General features: G+C 46.3%; 1 protein-coding gene across 1 annotated transcript; it reads right to left on the bottom strand.

Annotated features, from left to right (window-relative positions):
• Positions 1-990: 990 nt before the first annotated feature.
• Positions 991-14,756, bottom strand: LOC144093850 (tubulin beta-4 chain-like). Its single transcript, XM_077627579.1, has 7 exons — positions 14,596-14,756; positions 13,739-13,847; positions 12,222-12,332; positions 3,594-3,838; positions 3,242-3,441; positions 1,318-1,754; positions 991-1,167 (listed from the first exon to the last, which is right to left on the bottom strand). Exons 1-7 carry the CDS (start codon positions 14,650-14,652, stop codon positions 995-997), a joined length of 1,332 nt encoding a protein of 443 aa, XP_077483705.1. The 5' UTR covers positions 14,653-14,756; the 3' UTR covers positions 991-994.
• Positions 14,757-18,928: the final 4,172 nt, after the last annotated feature.

Below are 18,928 nucleotides of genomic sequence, written 5' to 3'. Positions count from 1 at the left end.
CTATAGAGACAAAAAGCTGTTTACCCCAGGCCCTAGCCGGAAAATTCGCTCCCGCCTCCAACCATAGGGCTTTCAGATCACGAAATCTCGCGTGGCTTCCAAAGCACCTACCCTCCGTTTCTGTGGACACCACGCTAAGGGATTCTGAATCAATAGCGCAGAATTCAACACGGACAATGTTCGTTGAGTGTTAAGGGTTGAGGGCTCCTCACAGTGGCGAATCGCCAAAGCCTTTGACGACGAACCTTTCTGCGCAGCGTCCCGGGTTAGGGCTATGCCGCTCACAGAAGGACGAGATATGGGCCTTGTGGTTCGATCGCTACAGGTTCAGCAGCCCCGAGGAGCTGGACTATTGCTGAACAATTGGTCAAGCAGCCTCAAATGCCACTTGATGTCCTGTCGGCGTCTTCTCAACGTGTTTTCCTTCCAATTAGAAGAGCCTCTCAAGGAAAGGGATTCGATCGTCCTAGTATTGACGAAGATCCCGTTCCTGAAATTTTTGTTCAAGATCGTAAAAATGTGAGACAAAAGATGATGGCTAGATAATACGCCAAAAACCTCAGTCAAGTAACACTGAGAATAAGCAAAATGTATTCTCCGTAGCGATGTTCTACAAACCGGCTCGTCTCATATCTGTTTCGACAGCACAGAGAATTTGCCACATCATCAGACAGGAAGTATCCGAGAACAATAATAGCTCATCAAAACTTGTTTTCCTTAAGATCACCTTGCGCTCGCTCTAAAAGTGGTTCGATGAGAAGATTTTAACAGATTTTAGAGTTTCGTCAAAATGCCGAAAACGCAAGTCACACGGCTATTTACAGATGTGCGCACATTGCAATACAGTAAGGTTTAGCTGCTCTGCGTGACCATCCTTGTGACGCAGTCCGGGCCTACGACATAACTAAAGTGCACAAGCACCTGGCTCAAAAAGAAGGATCCATGACAAACAAACACTTTATTGTAAACCAAAAAAAAAGGCACTGCACACAAACTAGGCCTCTGCCTGGGTCTCCTCGAATTCCCCCTCGTCCTCATCTGGGGCCTCCTGGTACTGTTGGTATTCTGACACCAGTTCGTTCAAGTTGAACTCTGCCTCGGTGAACTCCAACTCGTCCATGCCCTCTCCGGTGTACCAGTGCAGAAAGGCCTTGCGGCGGAACATAGCTGAAAAAATAATAATATATCTAGCAGGCGGGGTCACACTCCTAGAACTGTCCCCGAAAATGCGCTGTTCCAGAAAATCGACAGCAATGGGTACCTACAATGAAAGCATGTGCTTTTAAGAAGCACTTTCAAATCAAACACGATGGTCACCTGTAAACTGCTCGGAGATCCGCCTGAAAAGCTCTTGAATGGCTGTGCTGTTCCCAATGAAAGTAGCCGACATCTTCAGACCTCGAGGCGGTATGTCACAGACAGCTGTCTTTACATTGTCCGGGATCCATTCAACGAAGTGACTCGACTGCTTGTTCTGGATGTTGAGCATCTGGTCATCGACTTCCCGCATGCTCATTCGGCCTCTGAAGACTGCAGCAACTGTCAGGTAACGACCGTGGCGGGGGTCGCAAGCAGCCATCATGTTTTTGGCATCGAACATCTGTTGCGTCAGCTCCGGCACAGTCAGAGCCCGGTACTGCTGGCAGCCGCGGGACGTGAGTGGAGCAAAGCCAGTCATGAAGAAGTGGAGGCGAGGGAAGGGCACCATGTTAACGGCCAGCTTGCGAAGATCAGCATTCAGCTGCCCAGGAAATCTGTGAGGAATGGGACGGTGCTTGATTAGAAGCCCGCTTAATTCACAAGGGGAGAGAGAATTTATGTTGGGCGCTCTTGTTTGGAAGCAGTCAGAACAAGATTGTGGTAAGATTATGGAGCAGCTACAATGGTCAGTGGAGGCATCTTGTAGAATGTCGCGATTGTTGCCGCTGTTCATTCAAAGCTTTTGAATATCGGGTCATCAAATTTGAAATTCAGTTCTCTTCACGCCAGTGCAGACAACGAAGCCCAATGAAAGAACGAACTCATGGAAATTTCAGAAGTGACATAGTTTACACTTTGCCAGTCTGTTCTAGAGAACATTGAAACTGCATGCCTCTTATTTGCCTCAGCCAAATTACAACGGCGGAGAAGCAAACCAGCCCCAGTCAGATAACAAGATTTCTTCTGTTGCTGTTTCGATTCATTGGCAAAATCACAAAAAAATAAAAATGGATTCTTCACATGGTCACTGCTTCGTATCCAGCTTCAAAGGTTATACAAATTACTACATTAGGAAAACATCGATGGGTATTAACTTCACCGGTCTGCCGGTTGTCGTGGCACTTTAAAATTATGTGATCGTTCTGCAGGCCCTAAAACACCATCCCCCAACAATGGCAACCAGTATTCCATACTGACTGCTCAGCAGGCTAATGTGGCTCCCAACTTCCTCAGAAAGTGCCACTATTTATCGAAGAAAAAATTCCATACCAAAACGTGGGAATTTGTATTCCCTTTTCCCGAAGAGAAAACGGGGATAAATGATTTCACTGTACGTGAGGCTTTATATAAAGGTCCTGTACTCTAGGATTAAGGAGCTGAACGAGATAAATGTGCGCTTTATAAATGAGAAACAGTTCAATAAGCATTCTCCACTGACACACACCTAAATTATTTCCAAGAGATTTGAGATGTTTGCTTTGTGAACAGAGTAGTTTTTAATCATTTACAGCGCGAGGCCTTAATTTACCTTTTCGCCTCATGAGTTTCTGAGGTACAGTGGTTAAACACGGACATTTTATTCCCAATGTGTGCAATCGCATGCCATAGATTAGGCGCCACTCCATTATTCCCGACGACAGCCGCCTTCTCGTTATTGCTGCCGTTGCCAAATTCACTTTCCTTGAAGTGCTTTTCAAAGCTTCCTTGAGCAGCTGCTTGGCTGGCTATAGCAGTTGCGGTGTTTGTTAGTTTTTATGCGGACGGTGAGGGTGCTTTTATTTGCTTTCTTGCTCGTCATTGTGTTTTCTGAAAATATCGCCACCACATGCACTTTATACATGGAGATTAGCTGTAGTGTATTACTCTAAATATTTTGTAAAAGACCTTAGCGACCGCAGTCTTTGCAGTGCTTGTTCCATAATGAACCGATCACTACCGTCGGAACTAGCAATTCGGCGGATGCTGTCGACCTCTTTGGGCTCTTTATGAACATGCATGAGGCGCTTAAGTTACCCCTTGAACGAAGCTGCGAAATACTTACCTCAGGCATGTGGTCACACCCGACATCGTTGCAGAAACCAAGTGGTTAAGGTCTCCGTAGGTGGGAGTCGTGAGCTTAAGCGTCCGGAAGCAGATATCGTAGAGTGCTTCGTTGTCGATGCAGTAGGTCTCGTCGGTGTTTTCCACAAGCTGATGCACTGACAAAGTAGCATTGTAGGGCTCGACGACAGTGTCCGAAACCTAGAGGTAGCCGCAGGAAGAGAATGAGAACTTTGTGCATAACGACTAATCATCAAAATTCAAGGAAGACGCCTTATAAAGCAAGGCCAAAATGTCATGTTTGATTTGTTTCAAAGATGCTGAAATTGGGTCCTGCAGATAATGTCACACACCTTTGGAGAGGGCACTACACTGTAGGTGTTCATGATGCGATCGGGGTACTCTTCACGGATCTTCGAGATGAGCAGTGTGCCCATGCCAGATCCAGTACCACCGCCCAGGGAGTGGGTCAGCTGGAATCCCTGCAGGCAGTCACAGGATTCCGCTTCCTTGCGCACAACGTCGAGCACCGAGTCCACTAGTTCAGCACCCTCGGTGTAGTGGCCCTTGGCCCAATTGTTGCCAGCGCCATTCTGACCTGAAGGGGCGGGTTGTGAAAGGCGTATACTTGCACAAACTGTATCCTGAAGAAAATCAGTACTGGAATAGGCAATAAAGGCAAGCCACTCAGAGACAGAGATCTCCACCGAGGCACTCTTTGTAAACATAGAGGGTGATGGCTGCGTTGTGAGTAGACGCACGACCTGGACAACATTATCATTCGTCATCATCTGCAAAACGCGGCACCTACAAAGCCATAACCTTCATCGCCTTCTCGGTTTGGCGGAGATCCCGGAAGGTTATTTTGAAATAAGAGATGCTTTTCGGGATTTGATAAAAGAAATTAATATTGTCGCACGAAGGAGTAGCATATCTGTATTGGACCACGAGATTCCGATTCGCATCTGTCTAGGGTCAGATTTGAAATTTTTGCTTGTTGTTCAGGGTCTGCAGTCTGCTGCATCACACTATCCTTGTCCATTTTGTCGAGCAAACCCACAGACAAGGTGCTCAGTTCTGACAAGTAACAGGAGCTTTAATGAGCCTCCTTTGATCCGCACTCTCGAGAACATGAAAGCTGATTGCTGCGCAGAGGCGAACGGGATGAAAACGTGCCATTGTTTAACTTCGGCTCTAATTTAGTAATTCCTGATGTATTGCACATGAAGTTAAGAATAGTTAACTGCCTTGTAGATGGATTTCTTTCAGAAGCAGAAGACAGATTACCGTGAAAAAGTCCGCAACCCACGTTGTATGACCATACACGTTCAGGACATCGTTGACGCCATAAATAACTGTGGGATTAAATTTCACGTCTGGGAAACCAATGAAGGAAACAAGGGAAAAACATTCACGTCGGTATCGGGGGGCGATTGTGAGCGCCTGCTGAAAGCTTTGCCTGAAAAACTGGCCGGGAAATTGCACCCTCAAACAGAGGAATAAACTTTGCTCCTTTGGAAGCTTATGCGGAGAATTTTGTACCACCTGGAAAATGATATTGAAGGTCGCTGCATAGAAAGAGAAACCTCAGAATTATTTCACACGTTCTTAGAATTAGGGGCCCAAGGTTGCAAAGGCTATGGTGGCGATAGAGTTACGCCGTACATTCATATTCTGGCGCACCACGCTTCCGCAAAGCACGAAAGGTTCAATTGCCTTGGTTGAATTTCAAGCCAAGGGTTAGAGGAAAAAACGACGTCCTAGAGCATCTACACCATGGGAAGTCTAACATGTGGAATGCAGCCGCTGACGCTCTCAAGCTGGCGAAAAGGCTTGAAGTGAGTGAGAATATCAGACTAAGCCGTGCATATAAAAAGCGGGACCAAGAGTACTGGTTTGAGGGACGTATTCAAGAGACACGGGCGAAGAGGCTACGCTGTGCAGATGAAAAAGTGAGCGAAGGAAACTGTCTACAAAATGTGGACGACATGAATGAAGGAGAATTGCGCACGGAGCTTCGGGCTATGGGAATGTCGACGAAAGTCAAATCAATAGAAAAACTTCGCAACCTTGTAAGGAAAGAAAGAGAAAAGCAATGATTGTAGTCATAGGAGGAGGTAACTGTTATGTGGTGAGATGTGCCTTTTAGTTTTGCGTGTTTCCTCCTGTATTTATTGTGCTGTGTTGTACCTCTAGTTTAGAAAGTGCATCACTGCTTGAAGATGAAGAGTAATGTTCCTGATGCCTTATGTAACCTGCTTCTAAAGGAGTGTTCGGTGTGTACTAAAAATAGTGTATTTGTATTATGTGACTGTTTACCTGCCATATATGCCCTGAGCAATTTTTTGGTGTAATATAAATGTGATATGTGTGTTTTGTAAGTATTCCCGTTGTCACTTTTAAACTGATCTTTTGGCTTGTCTTTTGCGTAAAAAAATTCTTTTATGTAAACAAACCATGGATAACAGATTTATAACGCAATCAGTACAGCTAGAAAAAGTACTTGGGGGGGTGTGCTTTGAAAATGAACATGCACACACGCCTTTAAGTTCTGCGGGGCAGCAGGAAAAAATTTTGCAGCGAATTTAAGAAAACTGATTGGTCGTATCGGGCGTAGATCATATGATACTGGCATCAAGTGCACAATGCGCACAAACAGGCTCGAGAAAAGTGACGACAGCAGTACTACGCACATTCAATGCCATCGTTTATGTTCATTTGTATGTCCTTCTTTGCTGACTCATTTTGTTTGGCAACCGATTAAAAGTTTGCCTTGTTCTTTATTCTTTTCGCAAAGTGTTGCTTCTTTTGTATGCCATGTTGCTGTGAAGTGTGTTTAGTTATATTCATATTCGTTACGTTTGGAGTGCATCGTTCTGGTTGTACATGTAACATGAACACAAGGTAATCACGCTATGTGATTCTGACTGTACACATTCTGTTTCCAAATGTTGTATAAAAAGTGTATAATAAAATATTTTATGTCGGCACTATAGCCCTTGTCCTTGCCTTTTTGCGGGGAAGTTATAACCCTTCCGCACCAGCTATCAGATAGTGTGACAAGTGCAAGTTTATTGACAGCGACGCCATGAAAATAGACCTATTACATTTGCTCGATTTCCTCCCCAAGGTGCAAAGGAGAAAAGAAATATAATCTCCAGTGCTTCGAATATTACTGTAAACGTAACAGATCACTTCCCATGAGTGTTATCGTTATGAAGGCTTCCCCTTCATTCATGGTAATTTGCTGACATTGTGCTTTCCGCTACGTGCTATAATGACATCCCCGCCTGCTATAATGACATCCCCGCCTATTTGATATTCTCATTAACTTTGTAACATAGAATACAATTCGTGACTTATATTATTGGTATACATTCCTCTTTAGCGTCTGGTTATTTTTGTTGCGCTCTACCTCTCTATTACAATTGTATTTGGTTTGATTTACCAAACGCTGCTGCTTCCAAAGTAAGCGATAGTATTGTTCAGTGCAGTATAATTAGTTTTTCACCTGACCACAGAAATCAAAGCTGCTGCAGGCAGAGTAACCTGGGAACTGGGAAAAGCTACAATGAAATTATACAAATTAGTTCCATTACAGGCTATGAGGGACAGCGCACTGGAGCGCTTCGAACTAATTCGACCCCCCGGGGGTAAACAGCCGGAGCGTTGTTGCATTTCGCGTACGCTGAAATGTGGGCATAGCGGCTGGGTCCTGAGCCGGCCTCACATCACCCGGCACCCTGTGCAAGACTTTGCCACCCCCCCACCCGCCCCTCTCTCTCTCTTTGAATGTATTTGTGGGGGTGTTTCTCTTGATTTTTATTGGCCGTCCTAACGGGGGGCACTTCTAGTTTTCATTCTTTTAACAGTCTCAATGTAGTATTTGTACTGGCGTGGGCAGGACACTTAGTTGTTTTTTTTTTTCTTCCCCCTCTAATTTATACCCCTTGACATCCTTTGATCTTGCTATTGGCGGTCAATTTTTTACACGTTTTCATAGCATTTTGAAGAAGATGAATCTTAAAAGCATGCTGCTTGCGATAACGCAACTCATCTATTATACTGGTGAAAAAGAAAAATTTATTGCTTAAAATTATTACAGCCCAGCCTCAAAGGACAGATGCAAACGTTCTTCAAAGGAGGCTGTCAAGACAGTCGCTTCAGACGATTGATATGACATCGCGACTAACCCTGTTAATCCGTGGTTAACCCTCTTGCACCTGGCGGCCCCTTGCGATGTCACTCTGGGAGGTGCGGGAGAATTAAATGCGATATCATGACAATCGGCCGACGAAGCAGCGTAGCAGCGACTGGCAGCGTAGCGGCTGGCAGTGCCGCAAACTGCGACAGCCACCATATTTACCATTTATATATACCGTTATGAAATGCTTCCTTGATGACGTCCATGTAAAAGCGCTTTTACGTAGCCCAGAAGTGGACACAATTAAATTCACCAATTTGTTTGCAAAAATGAAAAAAAGTTGGCGGTATCTTGCGGTATCTTTAAAAGCGAAGTTTCGTACCTCAAAAGCGAAGCCTCACTTTTTCAGTTGTGTTACACAGGATGGATCCCGGCAATACATCATGCATGCATATTACAGAAGTCGGAATGAAAGAACAGCAAAAAAAAGTCGCCAATAGCTGCAGCAATAAAAGTATGAATAGTGATCATGCGTGAAATTTTTCATTCATACATTCATACAAATATATTTTCTATAGAAACGAGCACATTTATTAAAATTAGTTGACCAAAACAAAAGGTTCTGAACCCAGGTTAGAACTCTAAGTGCAAACTCGAGTCACCATATTCGGACAACGCTAGAGTCACTAATTTGAAAGCATTACAGGTGAACGTGACAGTAACAACCTGAACGTCTATCTAGACGCTATTTGCTTCTAGACTCCGAATTCTGTGTTCGGCCCGACAACAGCTGAACAGCTTCAGAATGTTTCTGAGTAAAGCTGTATCAAATTTTCTTAAATAAGTATTAAAAGAATAAACTTAAACATTTATATCCGCGAATACATTTTAATGTCGGCCGTTTGAATGCCGCTACGCTCTTTAAAAGTAACAAGAATAGCTAAAATTCAGGCGAGCTAGCTCTTATACCCTAATATATTATGATCACACGCCCCAATAAACTCTTTAGATAATAGCAAAGGGCTGACAATTTGCAAAGTCTCTCCACGACAAGCATATATGAACAGCCACGAATATTTTATGTAGCTGCGTTAATGCATGGTCATCGTAACAACCTTCTTTATTTAAAGTTCCGGTCGAGACACTGGGTTTGAGCTCTGACATGTTTTCTTGTCTGCAAGGCAAAAGTCACCCAATAAAAAGGTAAGCGTCGAAATGGACGCAACTTCAGCAGTCCGAACCATTTCTGCAGCGTAGCACGGTGCCGGGCGCCATCTTTCATAATTTAGGCAATATCACGTTTCAATTAAAAGGCCTCAGGAAGCTTCTCGATCAAAGCTATGCCAGATCGTTGCACACCATTTTAAACACCATATATTTGGGTACCTAAAGCTGGGAAGCATTTTCGATATCTATCCGTGTTACGGTGCTATACAGTTTCAAAGTCTGGAAAAATGCCAAACTTTGGCCCCCTCCCGTAGGCAGCATCGTATAATATTCAAACGCGCTGGGAAGCTCGTGTATTAATAGCACAGGACAGAAACTTCGGCACATTCCTCAGCTAAATGTATATTACACAAATCCCCGAAGCATTTTTGTAGGTGATTTTGTTCACATTTTACGACTTTTTTGTACCCCTTCCCATTCAGTTACGCTCCCTGTTGCCGCCACTGCCGGTAGATGGCACAAGTAGTAGATGTCCCAGAAAGCTGGGCATGAAAGAAAGCCATGTCCTGGGCGGAAAAAACAATACCTATGCTGCGTGGTGGAGGTAGCGAGAAGAGAGATAAACAACGCTCAACACAGTTGAAGTTAACAGCTTGCGGAAGTTCCCGATAATGCGACGGGTGAAAGAAGTTGAAAATATATGTTCACGTCTGCAAACAATTCAACAAGTCATGACTCGCATTGTACTAGGCTACAGAACACAATCTCTCCAGCGAGTCCCTATGTAAAACGGGTGACAAATGACAATACCAGTTGTTGGGCGAGTTGGTGCTGACGATGATCCATAACAGCGCGACAGACGGGACAGAGAAGAGGAGACACAACACACAGCGCTGTGTGTTGTGTCTCCTCTTCTTTGTCCCGTCTGTCGCGCTGTTATGGATCATGACAAATGACATGAACACAGGGGAGGGAGAACCGCCAGTTGTGCTCATATCCTGTGTTATATCTGTCTGTAATATTTTGTTTTATGCCGGATTGTCCCCGCAGACGGCCGCCTTCCTTCCTTGTGTAATGCGCCACCTATGCGTTTTGCTGAGTGATGTGGTGTTGTGTCAAATGCGGATGGAATTTTTTGTAGCGAGAGCTACGCTAGGCTATAGCCAGCGGCCCATTTCGGGTAATCGTGTCTAGTCACTACTGCGCTTGAGCCACTAGTTGCACCGAGCAATAGGTGTTCCGCCGCTGCGTCGCGCCACACCTTTCCTTAAATTCGATTTTCATGTTTTCTTTTTTCTGGTTTCCATCCCGCCTTTATCCATTCGATCTAGTGTCCACCGAGACATATGAGACAGTTGCTGCTCCATTTCCTTTCCTAAAAAAAAAAATGAGCCGCCGGCGCTCATTTGGTGCATTGGTGTTGACAACGTAGAGGCCGTTCATTTTTACGAAAGGAAAGGCGCACAACTGGCTCCCTGGGTCAGTGGACACCTCACTTTCGCTTTCATGCAACATGGCGTTGGCATGCAACTGGAAAAAATTAATGTGGATTAGCTCAGTTAATCTAGGGTATACAAAGCGAAAGGTGTCGGCGTTCACTGTGTTCTTGGCGTTGACGATGTTCTAGACGACGATGGAGTTGTACAAAGGAAGGGCGCATAACTGGCTGCCTGGATATGCGGACGCCTCATTCGTGATTTGATGCACGTGGCAGTGGTGGGAGAGAGATGGGGCCTGAATGCAATAGCGCTGACAGCGTTGTGGCTGACATGCGGCACTGCAGCAATAGCTAGGCCGCTGCGTTCGTTTGCTGATCAATATCTCGCGATCAACCATTAACTGCGTGCCACCTCCAAGGGTGGCAGGGAGGGCACGCTGCCTATCCAGTGTGGGGAACCCACGTGCATGAATGCGAGATTTAGGTCTCCACTGACCCACGGAGCCGGTTTTGCGCCGCGGTGGCTCAGTGGTTAGGCGCTCGGCTACTGATCCGGAGTTCCCGGGTTCGAACCCGACAGCGGCGGCTGCATTTTTATGGTGGAAAAACGCTAAGGCGCCCGCGTCTTGTGCCATGTCAGTGCACGTGAAAGATCCCCAAGTGGTCGAAATTATTCCGGAGCCCTCCACTACGGCACCTCTTTCTTCTTTCACTCCCTCGTTTATCCTTTCCCTTACGACTCGGTTCAGGTGTCCAACGATATACGGGACAGATACTGCGCAATTTCCTTTCCCCAAAAACCAATTATTACATTTATTATTACGTCATTCCTTTCGTGAAAATGAACGGCCTTTTCAAAGTTGTCAACGCCAATGAACTATGAACACCGTCGGCTGACTAGTTTTGTTTGGTTTTTGAGGAAAGGAAATGACACAGTAACCGTCTCACATATCTCGGTGGACACCCGAACCGAGCCGTAAAGGAAGCGATAAAGGAGGGAGGGAAAGAAAAAAGAGAAAACTGAAAATTGAAAGTTGGATTTTGAGGAAAGGCGTGGCGCTGCGCAGCGGCGGACACATGTGGCTCGATGCTACTAGTGGCGCATGCTCAGTAGTGACTAGGGAGCGAGAACGAGAGAAATATGCGCGGTGAGCCGCGCGTTGTGACGTTATGTACTTCCTCGGAGCACCGCCACGGCGAAATCGCAAGTTTGCGGCCAGTAAAGCCATCACTTTCAAACCCCATTTGATTGCCTTCCGCACTTTGGATATGCAGCGCGTTCACCCTGCCTCTGTGGTAGGTTGCAGTTGATGATCGCGAGAGGTTGATCACCCAATGAACGCTGCGGCCTATTACTGCAGTGCCGCGTGTCTACCACGAAGTTATCAGGGCTAATGTATGCAGAGACCCACCGCGATGACTCAGTGGTTAGGGCGCTCAGCTACTGCTCCGGAGTTCCCGGGTTCGAACCCGACCGTGGCGGCTGCGTTTTTACTGAGGCAAAACGCTAAGGCGCCCGTAGGCTGTGCGATTTCAGAGCACGTTAAAGATTCCCAGGTGGTCGAAATTATTCCGGAGCCCTCCACTACGACACCTCTTTCTTCCTTTCTTCTTCACTCCCACCCTTATCCCTTCCCTTACAGCGCGGTTCAGGTGTCCAACGATATATGAGACAGATACTGCGCCATTTCCTTTCCCCAAAAACCAATTATTATTAATGTATGCAGCCCACATGTCTTCACCATCGTCACGTACCTCGAAGGGCGAGTGAAGCGTCCACTGACCCGGGGAGCCAGTTTACGCACTTCCTTAAGCGTCTAGAACGGTGTCCACGTCAATGAACACATTGAACGCCGACAGCTTTTGCCTTGTATATCCTCGATTCCAATTCATTTTATTTTCGAAATGGCCCATGTGTTCCCTCTCTCGTAATATGCTCTTTTCACGGCGCACTACATTCTTGATGAACCACCAAGCTTGCGTCTCAATCTTGGCGGCCTAGGTTTCGCAAGGAACTGATGAGAATGTTCATAGATCAAACTCAAATTACTTGATTGCGTGGCTTTATTAAACTGACTGCCACTCGGACTGGATTATACTGAGCGAGGATTCGCTGTGCGTACAGAGATGTGGGTACAAATTTAGCCAGTTGTGCGCTTTAAAGATTAGTCTATACTGTGCGCTCTTGTGGGAGTGTTTATGTAGTAGGTTTTAAGCCGAGAAGCCCCTTACCGAACACAAAGTTATCCGGCCGGAAGAGTTGTCCAAACTGTCCCGAGCGGACGGCGTCCATGGTTCCCGGCTCCAAGTCAACCAGGATGGCCCGAGGCACGTATTTACCTCCTCAAACAAAAAACAAATATCACTTAGCGGCAGCAAAGATACCGTGCAGTTATTACAAGTACCTGCGTCACAACAAAGCCAGTTAAAGAAATGAAAATGGAGCGCGCCAACTGTAGGCGTCATAGCAAATAAAAGCGGCACTACTAGGTCCTTGCGCCACCCTCCGGCCTTTAAACAGCAGATCCAGTTATATTTAATAATAAAATATTTAAATATCTTTCAGCAGAAAAACATAAGGTGAAATGTTGATAGATAAATTGAGATGGATCAAAATGATGTCACTACATTAACGTCCTGTTGCGACTCCTGTTTCGATTCTGTTCCGTATTACTAAAATTACAGTGTCCTATATGGGATTAACATTCCGAATTCTGTACATGGGCTGTCATCAACGCAGTAGTGCCGGCCTCTGGATAAATTTGCACCACCTCGGGTTACTTTACGCGCAATAAGAGCGCAGAACACACGGCTCTTTATGATCTCGCCTCCATAGAAATGCGTCCGCCGAATCATGGATGTCATGATCGAGCCCCTTCCAAATGAAGCACAGCGGCAGTATTAGCAAACATAGAGTTAAAAACTCCTTACAAACTCACTGCAGCAAGAGGAAACGTAGTAGAGGGGAGACGTACTATGTCTTCGTCAAACCTGACGAGGGAATTCAGAACCCGGGTTCGAACCCGACCGCGACGGCTGCGTTTTTATGGAGCGCCCGTGTGCTGTGCGATGTCAGTGCACGTTAAAGATCCCCAGGTGGTGGAAATTATTCCGGAGCCCTCCACTACGGCACCTCTCTCTCCCTTTCTTCTTTTACTCCCACCTTTATCCCTTCCCTTGCGGCGCGGTTCAAGTGTCCGCCGATATATGAGACCGACACTGCGCCATTTCCTTCCCCCAAAACCAATTATTATTATTATTATTAAAAACTCATTCGCGTTGTGAACATTCATTGCCTATGAGAAAAAAGCTTCTGGTCAAGAACCTTCAAGCTAATCCCTGCGGGACATGGGGCAATGCAACCTGAAAAGCTGCAATAGCCTAACATAACGTGCCGCAAGCAGAAGAGGTCACTAGACTTGCACTTCGACCTAACTAGGTTTGCGTGATCGGTTGTAGAATTTAAAGCTTGAAGAGCAAAGGCCTGCCGTTGAAGAAGCTCCATTGACAGGCCAGATGTCAGCTTAACAGCACAAACACCGCTATTAAGGCAGGACCGAGAATAAGGGACAACCATAGACACAGCGTTCGGTTTTGTCTTTCGTTTGCTGTTTCCGTTGAAGTCATGTGCCAAACGGCCCGGAAAATTTCCGTAATGCTTAGCAGTGCGAAACAGCCGCAAGGCAAGATCAACTCGACAGGGAAGCTTAAAAGTGAAATTATCAACCGCAATACAGCCAGATGCGTACCGGAGGCCTCATTGTAGTAGACATTGATGCGCTCCAACTGGAGGTCCGAATCGCCATGGTACGCCCCGCTTGGATCGATGCCATGCTCATCGGAAATCACCTCCCAAAACTGCAGACGGGAAAAGATTTCAGTAATCAGAGTGGCGTCACATCGTGCAGTGGCGGCAGTCAAAGCATATTTAGAGGCTGTAATTCACAGCGAAAGCAACATAACTGCTACAGTTCCACTTGTCAACTGGTTTTTGTAGTCAAATCTTCAACCGCCATCGATTCTCACCCGCCATGTGTCTTGCTGATGGCGGAAACCCGGCAGGGCCTAAGATCACTTGAGGCCTTTGAATTGCATCATACGCGAAAACTAGGTCGTGCGAAAAAAAATTCCGGCAAAGAATCCTCGCCCGTCGCTTTGCGGCAGTCATTTGCCATAAAACTGTTCCATGTCACCTCTCCGCCAAGACCTATTGTCTCGAATTTTTTACAACCGGGAATAAAGTATGAGCTATATGCCATAAAACAACAACAATATCTCAACGCTCTCAAAGCGCGAGCAGTAATTAAAAGGTCAGAGCGAAAGGAGTGGTCATGAACAAGAGATTCGATGAGCATTAGCTAGGGCTCAACATTGTCCAACGCAAAGAGGCCACAGCTTAGAACGAAAGCAGTACGTCTGGTAAAAGCCGCGACTGCTTTACAGGCGATTGCTTTCGCCCGTATCCTGAAACGAGATTCTAGTACGTGGCGTTTAGGACACAACGTAATCACCAACGTAAAACGCGCCGGGACCGGCACTGGGACAGAATGGCAACCGCGATCCCCTGAGCCGTGAAATAACCCGCGAGGTGGTAGAGGTGGCTTACCTTCGCCCCAATCTGGTTGCCACACTGGCCTGTCTGGATGTGTACTATCTCGCGCATGTTCGATGCCACTCCGAAACTCAGCTGTCAAGATGCCGACTGCCTGCCCGGGTCAAGGGTCCACGTATTTGTAGCCTTGCGCCGCATCAACGCTCACTTCTTCCTCAACTCTGTTCATATGTGTACGCGTGTCGACTAAATAGCGCATAAAGTAGTTCCGCAGCCTGTTCCTGCCATGGTAAATGCGTTTGAGAGCTTATATATAAGGCCTTCAGTTCACGTACAGGATGCCGTGTAAAGGATATGCGCCGTACAACGCGAACTATTTTTCGTTTCGCAAAGCTTCCGGCACAACGGGGTTCTCTCAACTGGCTGCAGGGGCAAACTCGGCCTCTTCAACTTTCTTTTCTCGGTGCTCGAAATTGGTTTCGCTCGAAAGAACAACGTGCATTCTGCAGCATAATTTTTTCAGTTTTCTAACCTTTCGATTTGTGCGCGTGCGGTCGGTTCTAAAGTTTGAATGTTACCGACCGATTGGAAAACTTTATTTTATCATCATCATCATCAGCAGCAGCAGCCTGACTGTAGCCCCAAGAGGTTAGAGACCTGACTCCAGGGCCTCATTATCTGTTTCAATCGGGGTTGCCTGGTCGATCAGTCTGCGCTGGTCATCCTGGTTTGTGCTCTCGAAACAGTGGCTTCCCATTGGGAGGAAGGGGTTGGGTGTGGGTATGGGAGGTTGGGTTGGGGGTTTGGGTGGGTCATTATCATCATCGTCGTCATCAGCCCAAACTACACTCACTGCAGGACAAAGGCTTCTCCCATGGCTCTCCAATTATTCCTGTCCTTTGCCAGCTGCGCCCACCTTATGCCTGCAAACCTCTTAATCTCATCCGCCCACCTAACCTTCTGCCAAACGTTGCCAGGTTCAGATTGGGTGGCTATGTGCCAATATATGCATGGTGAACAGCAAGCTATTAACACAGACAATTTGCGCAGAAATTGTTCATCCGGGCAGTGATTTTACTAGGTATAATAATCGATACTTTTGATGGATCATGGAATTCTTTAGTAAATGTGGATTCACAATACGGGCCTCTTGCCGTTCCTTGGTCCGGGCGGCGTTCTGCTTTCGGTGCGTTAGGTATGCACACTGCCCGCGGACAATTGTCTGATGTTGGTGAACGTAGCACGGCGACTGGCCGTGCGTATGCCTAATCCACTTACAGCCGCTTGCTCCGACCTCCAGCACCACAGGTGCTGATAACAGGATTAGACATGCGCATCAAATTTCACTGTGCGACGTTCACCAACATGGCAGCCAAGGATCCGGGGTCCGCCGTCAGAAAAAAGGATATCGGAATTTCTGCTGGAACCCCTGGTGCGCAGATAACCGGGGCCAATGTACCCTGTCCAATCCCCCACCGTGGGTACGTACCATTCAACCAGAGGCCAAAATCATCATCATTATCATCATCATCATCATCAACCGGGGCCAGGCCAGATACGGGCCAGGCGCGAACTCAACGAACTGAAAGGAGAACGTCACGCGAAGCCTGTTTCGCGACACAAAAACTGGTCTCCAGATTTTCTTTTTTGTAATTGTCGAGTTTAACATCTCGAACCGACACATGGGGTATGAGGAACACTGCAGTGGAGGGCTGCAGAATAATGTAGCCCAAATGGGGATCTTTAACATGCGCCACTTGTCGCTGCAGCACACGGGCATTTTTGTATTACGCCTCCATCGAAATATGGCCGCCGCGGCAGGAATCGAACTGGCGACCTTGGTATCAACAGACGACCGCCAAAGGCACTGCGGCGTCTCCGATATGGGGTTCATTGTGTAAACAGACCTTAACATAACGTAAGAGGAACAAAATTAGAGCCTTCCTCAATAGCCATGGATATCCGCATACCTAGTGTACAAAACTAAGAGAAAAATGCTTGCATTTGAGCCTTCTCCGTGCTGTGCATCAAAACAGGTGTTTAAAAACACTTCCTGTGAATTAAACATCAGGCCCCAGCAGCAAAACAGACAATTCCTTACCAGCATTTGTAACGGTGGCAAGCTGAGTGCGATTTGGTACGGGCCTCCTTACGCTCGAAATTGTTCATTAACTGGATTAAATATGCTGAGGATTTTTTGTGAGAGCATGACTGTGACCCCTATCTCGCGAAATTCAGTACATACAATTTTAACAGCTTTTCAGAGTATGTTGCACAGCTTGCGCGTTGCTTCCCGCGTTAAGGCTTCCAAGATGCCCGCAGCATCGAGCAGGCGTTTCCATTACGCTCGTTCAACCAGGATCTGTTGTAACGATACTCACGCATTGTAAAAACGAAGTGAGTACACAAAAAGAGACGCGACTACAGTGAGGAGAGCACTGGATTTGTCGTAATGTCTTCCCTTCTGCCGTAACATGGGCTTACGTTTTGCGCTTGTATATTTACAAATGCGACACCTACCCCAAACCCGATCTGCGCTGAATAATAATAATAATTGTTTTTTTTGGGGAAAGGAAATGGCGCAGTATCTGTCTCATATATCGTTGGACACCTGAACCGCGCCGTAAGGGAAGGAATAAAGGAGGGAGTGAAAGAAGAAATGAATAGGTGCCGTAGTGGAGGGCTCCGGAATAATCTCGACCACCTGGGGTTCTTTAACGTGCACTGACATCGCACAGCACACGGGCGCCTTAGCGTTTTTCCTCCATAAAAACGCAGCCGCCGCGGTCGGGTTCGAACCCGGGAACTCCGGATCAGTAGTCGAGCGCCCTAACCACTGAGCCACCGCGGCGGGCACCTGCACTGAAGGAGTAGGTGATTTGTAGTCAACCGTGTTTGGTTGTCGTTGGTCTCGCAAGGTTAATGACTAACTCCCATAAAGAGGGATCAGCTCAGAATCCGGCGAAGGCCAAGAAGTGCGTAAAAAGTGTGCCTTATATTATTTAAAGGAAATTTGAGTTTTTAGAGATGAACACATCGCGGAACGTCGCAAACCTCGTCTTCCTCATCTTTGGGTGAATCATGAGCTTGCCGTTAAAAAATATAAACACTGATCGAACTGTTCGTTTATGCGGTTGAATGTAAGTAAATAAATGTTATTTGACTCATTCATTCGTTGTGCTTACCCAAATGAAGCTTTAGAATTTGCATACGCTCGGAGTGCCTTGTGCTTGTAAGTAAATGGAACGAGGAAAACTCTACGGACGAGGATGATGAGCGCAGTGTAGGTCGTAATTTCTAATCTGTAGCATATTTCCTTGCCCCATGAGATGCCTAGCATTTCCTGTATGCTGAGAAAGAATTTGATATATATATATATATATATATATATATATATATATATATATATATATATATATATATATATATATATATAGCAAGCGGCTCTTTTAGGGGGAGGGGCAGAAATTCTGTAACATATACTATTGTTTCTGGTATACAGTCTGCGAGTTATACATGCTAAAAAATTTATATTTTGCGCTTTGCGGACCATCTGTATATATGCACTGCACAGCATTTTTTCCTTTTCAGCATCGCTGAATGTGGCACAAAGTTCGCGAAGCTTACTCTATTGCCACGTTTTGTGATACTTGAACTGCGCCAAATATAATTTTATGTGCTGTTCGCACGCCTGATTCTGATAGTGTATGTAACGAGTGCGGAAAGTCTAGTATTTTTTTTTCTCATCAGCCTTCTCCAGACTCATACGTTCCAGAACCCAGGTATGTGTAGTCTTTATTATTCGTCACACTATTCAAATGTGTGCAAGCTATGTCACCACAACGCGGATCTCAACCATATATATTGGAAATGCCCTTTTGCCCCCCTGGAGGGAAAAAATTCTGTCGCTTGACCAATGGGAGGCTCTCCTATTCAGAACCGATCTGATGATTCAGACAAAGGTCGTACAACTGGCCGAAGACGCCGCCACAAGCCAGGACATTCTGGCTGTCGTTTAGGCGAGGGGCCTAAAGCCTCTCAAACTGTTGGAAATAAAAGTTTTACAATCCATATGCAGCCAAAATTGTGTGTTGCGGACTATACACTGCGTGCGGACTGTATACCGGATATTACGGTAAGGCGATAAAAATGCAACGAGTTCCACTCCAGTAGTGCACGAGTTGTCGCCGAATTTCGCGTTACACTGCCGCGACCTGGATGCTATTTGACCACGAAAATCCTCGCAGTCGCCGACGGCAACAGATGGCACAGATCCTTGACAGTAACCTCGACTCGCAGACAATCAGTCGTAATTACACCAGCGGTAGCCCCATCGAGAAGGCTTCCCAAATATTCCGCCATGGGGGTACCAGCTGAGAACCACTTA

Source organism: Amblyomma americanum, chromosome 1 (genome assembly GCF_052857255.1).
Source record: "Amblyomma americanum isolate KBUSLIRL-KWMA chromosome 1, ASM5285725v1, whole genome shotgun sequence".
Taxonomy (NCBI): Eukaryota; Metazoa; Arthropoda; class Arachnida; order Ixodida; family Ixodidae; genus Amblyomma; species Amblyomma americanum.
The sequence above is the reverse complement of the archived record's forward strand: the minus strand, read 5'-3'. Positions and strand labels throughout refer to the sequence as shown.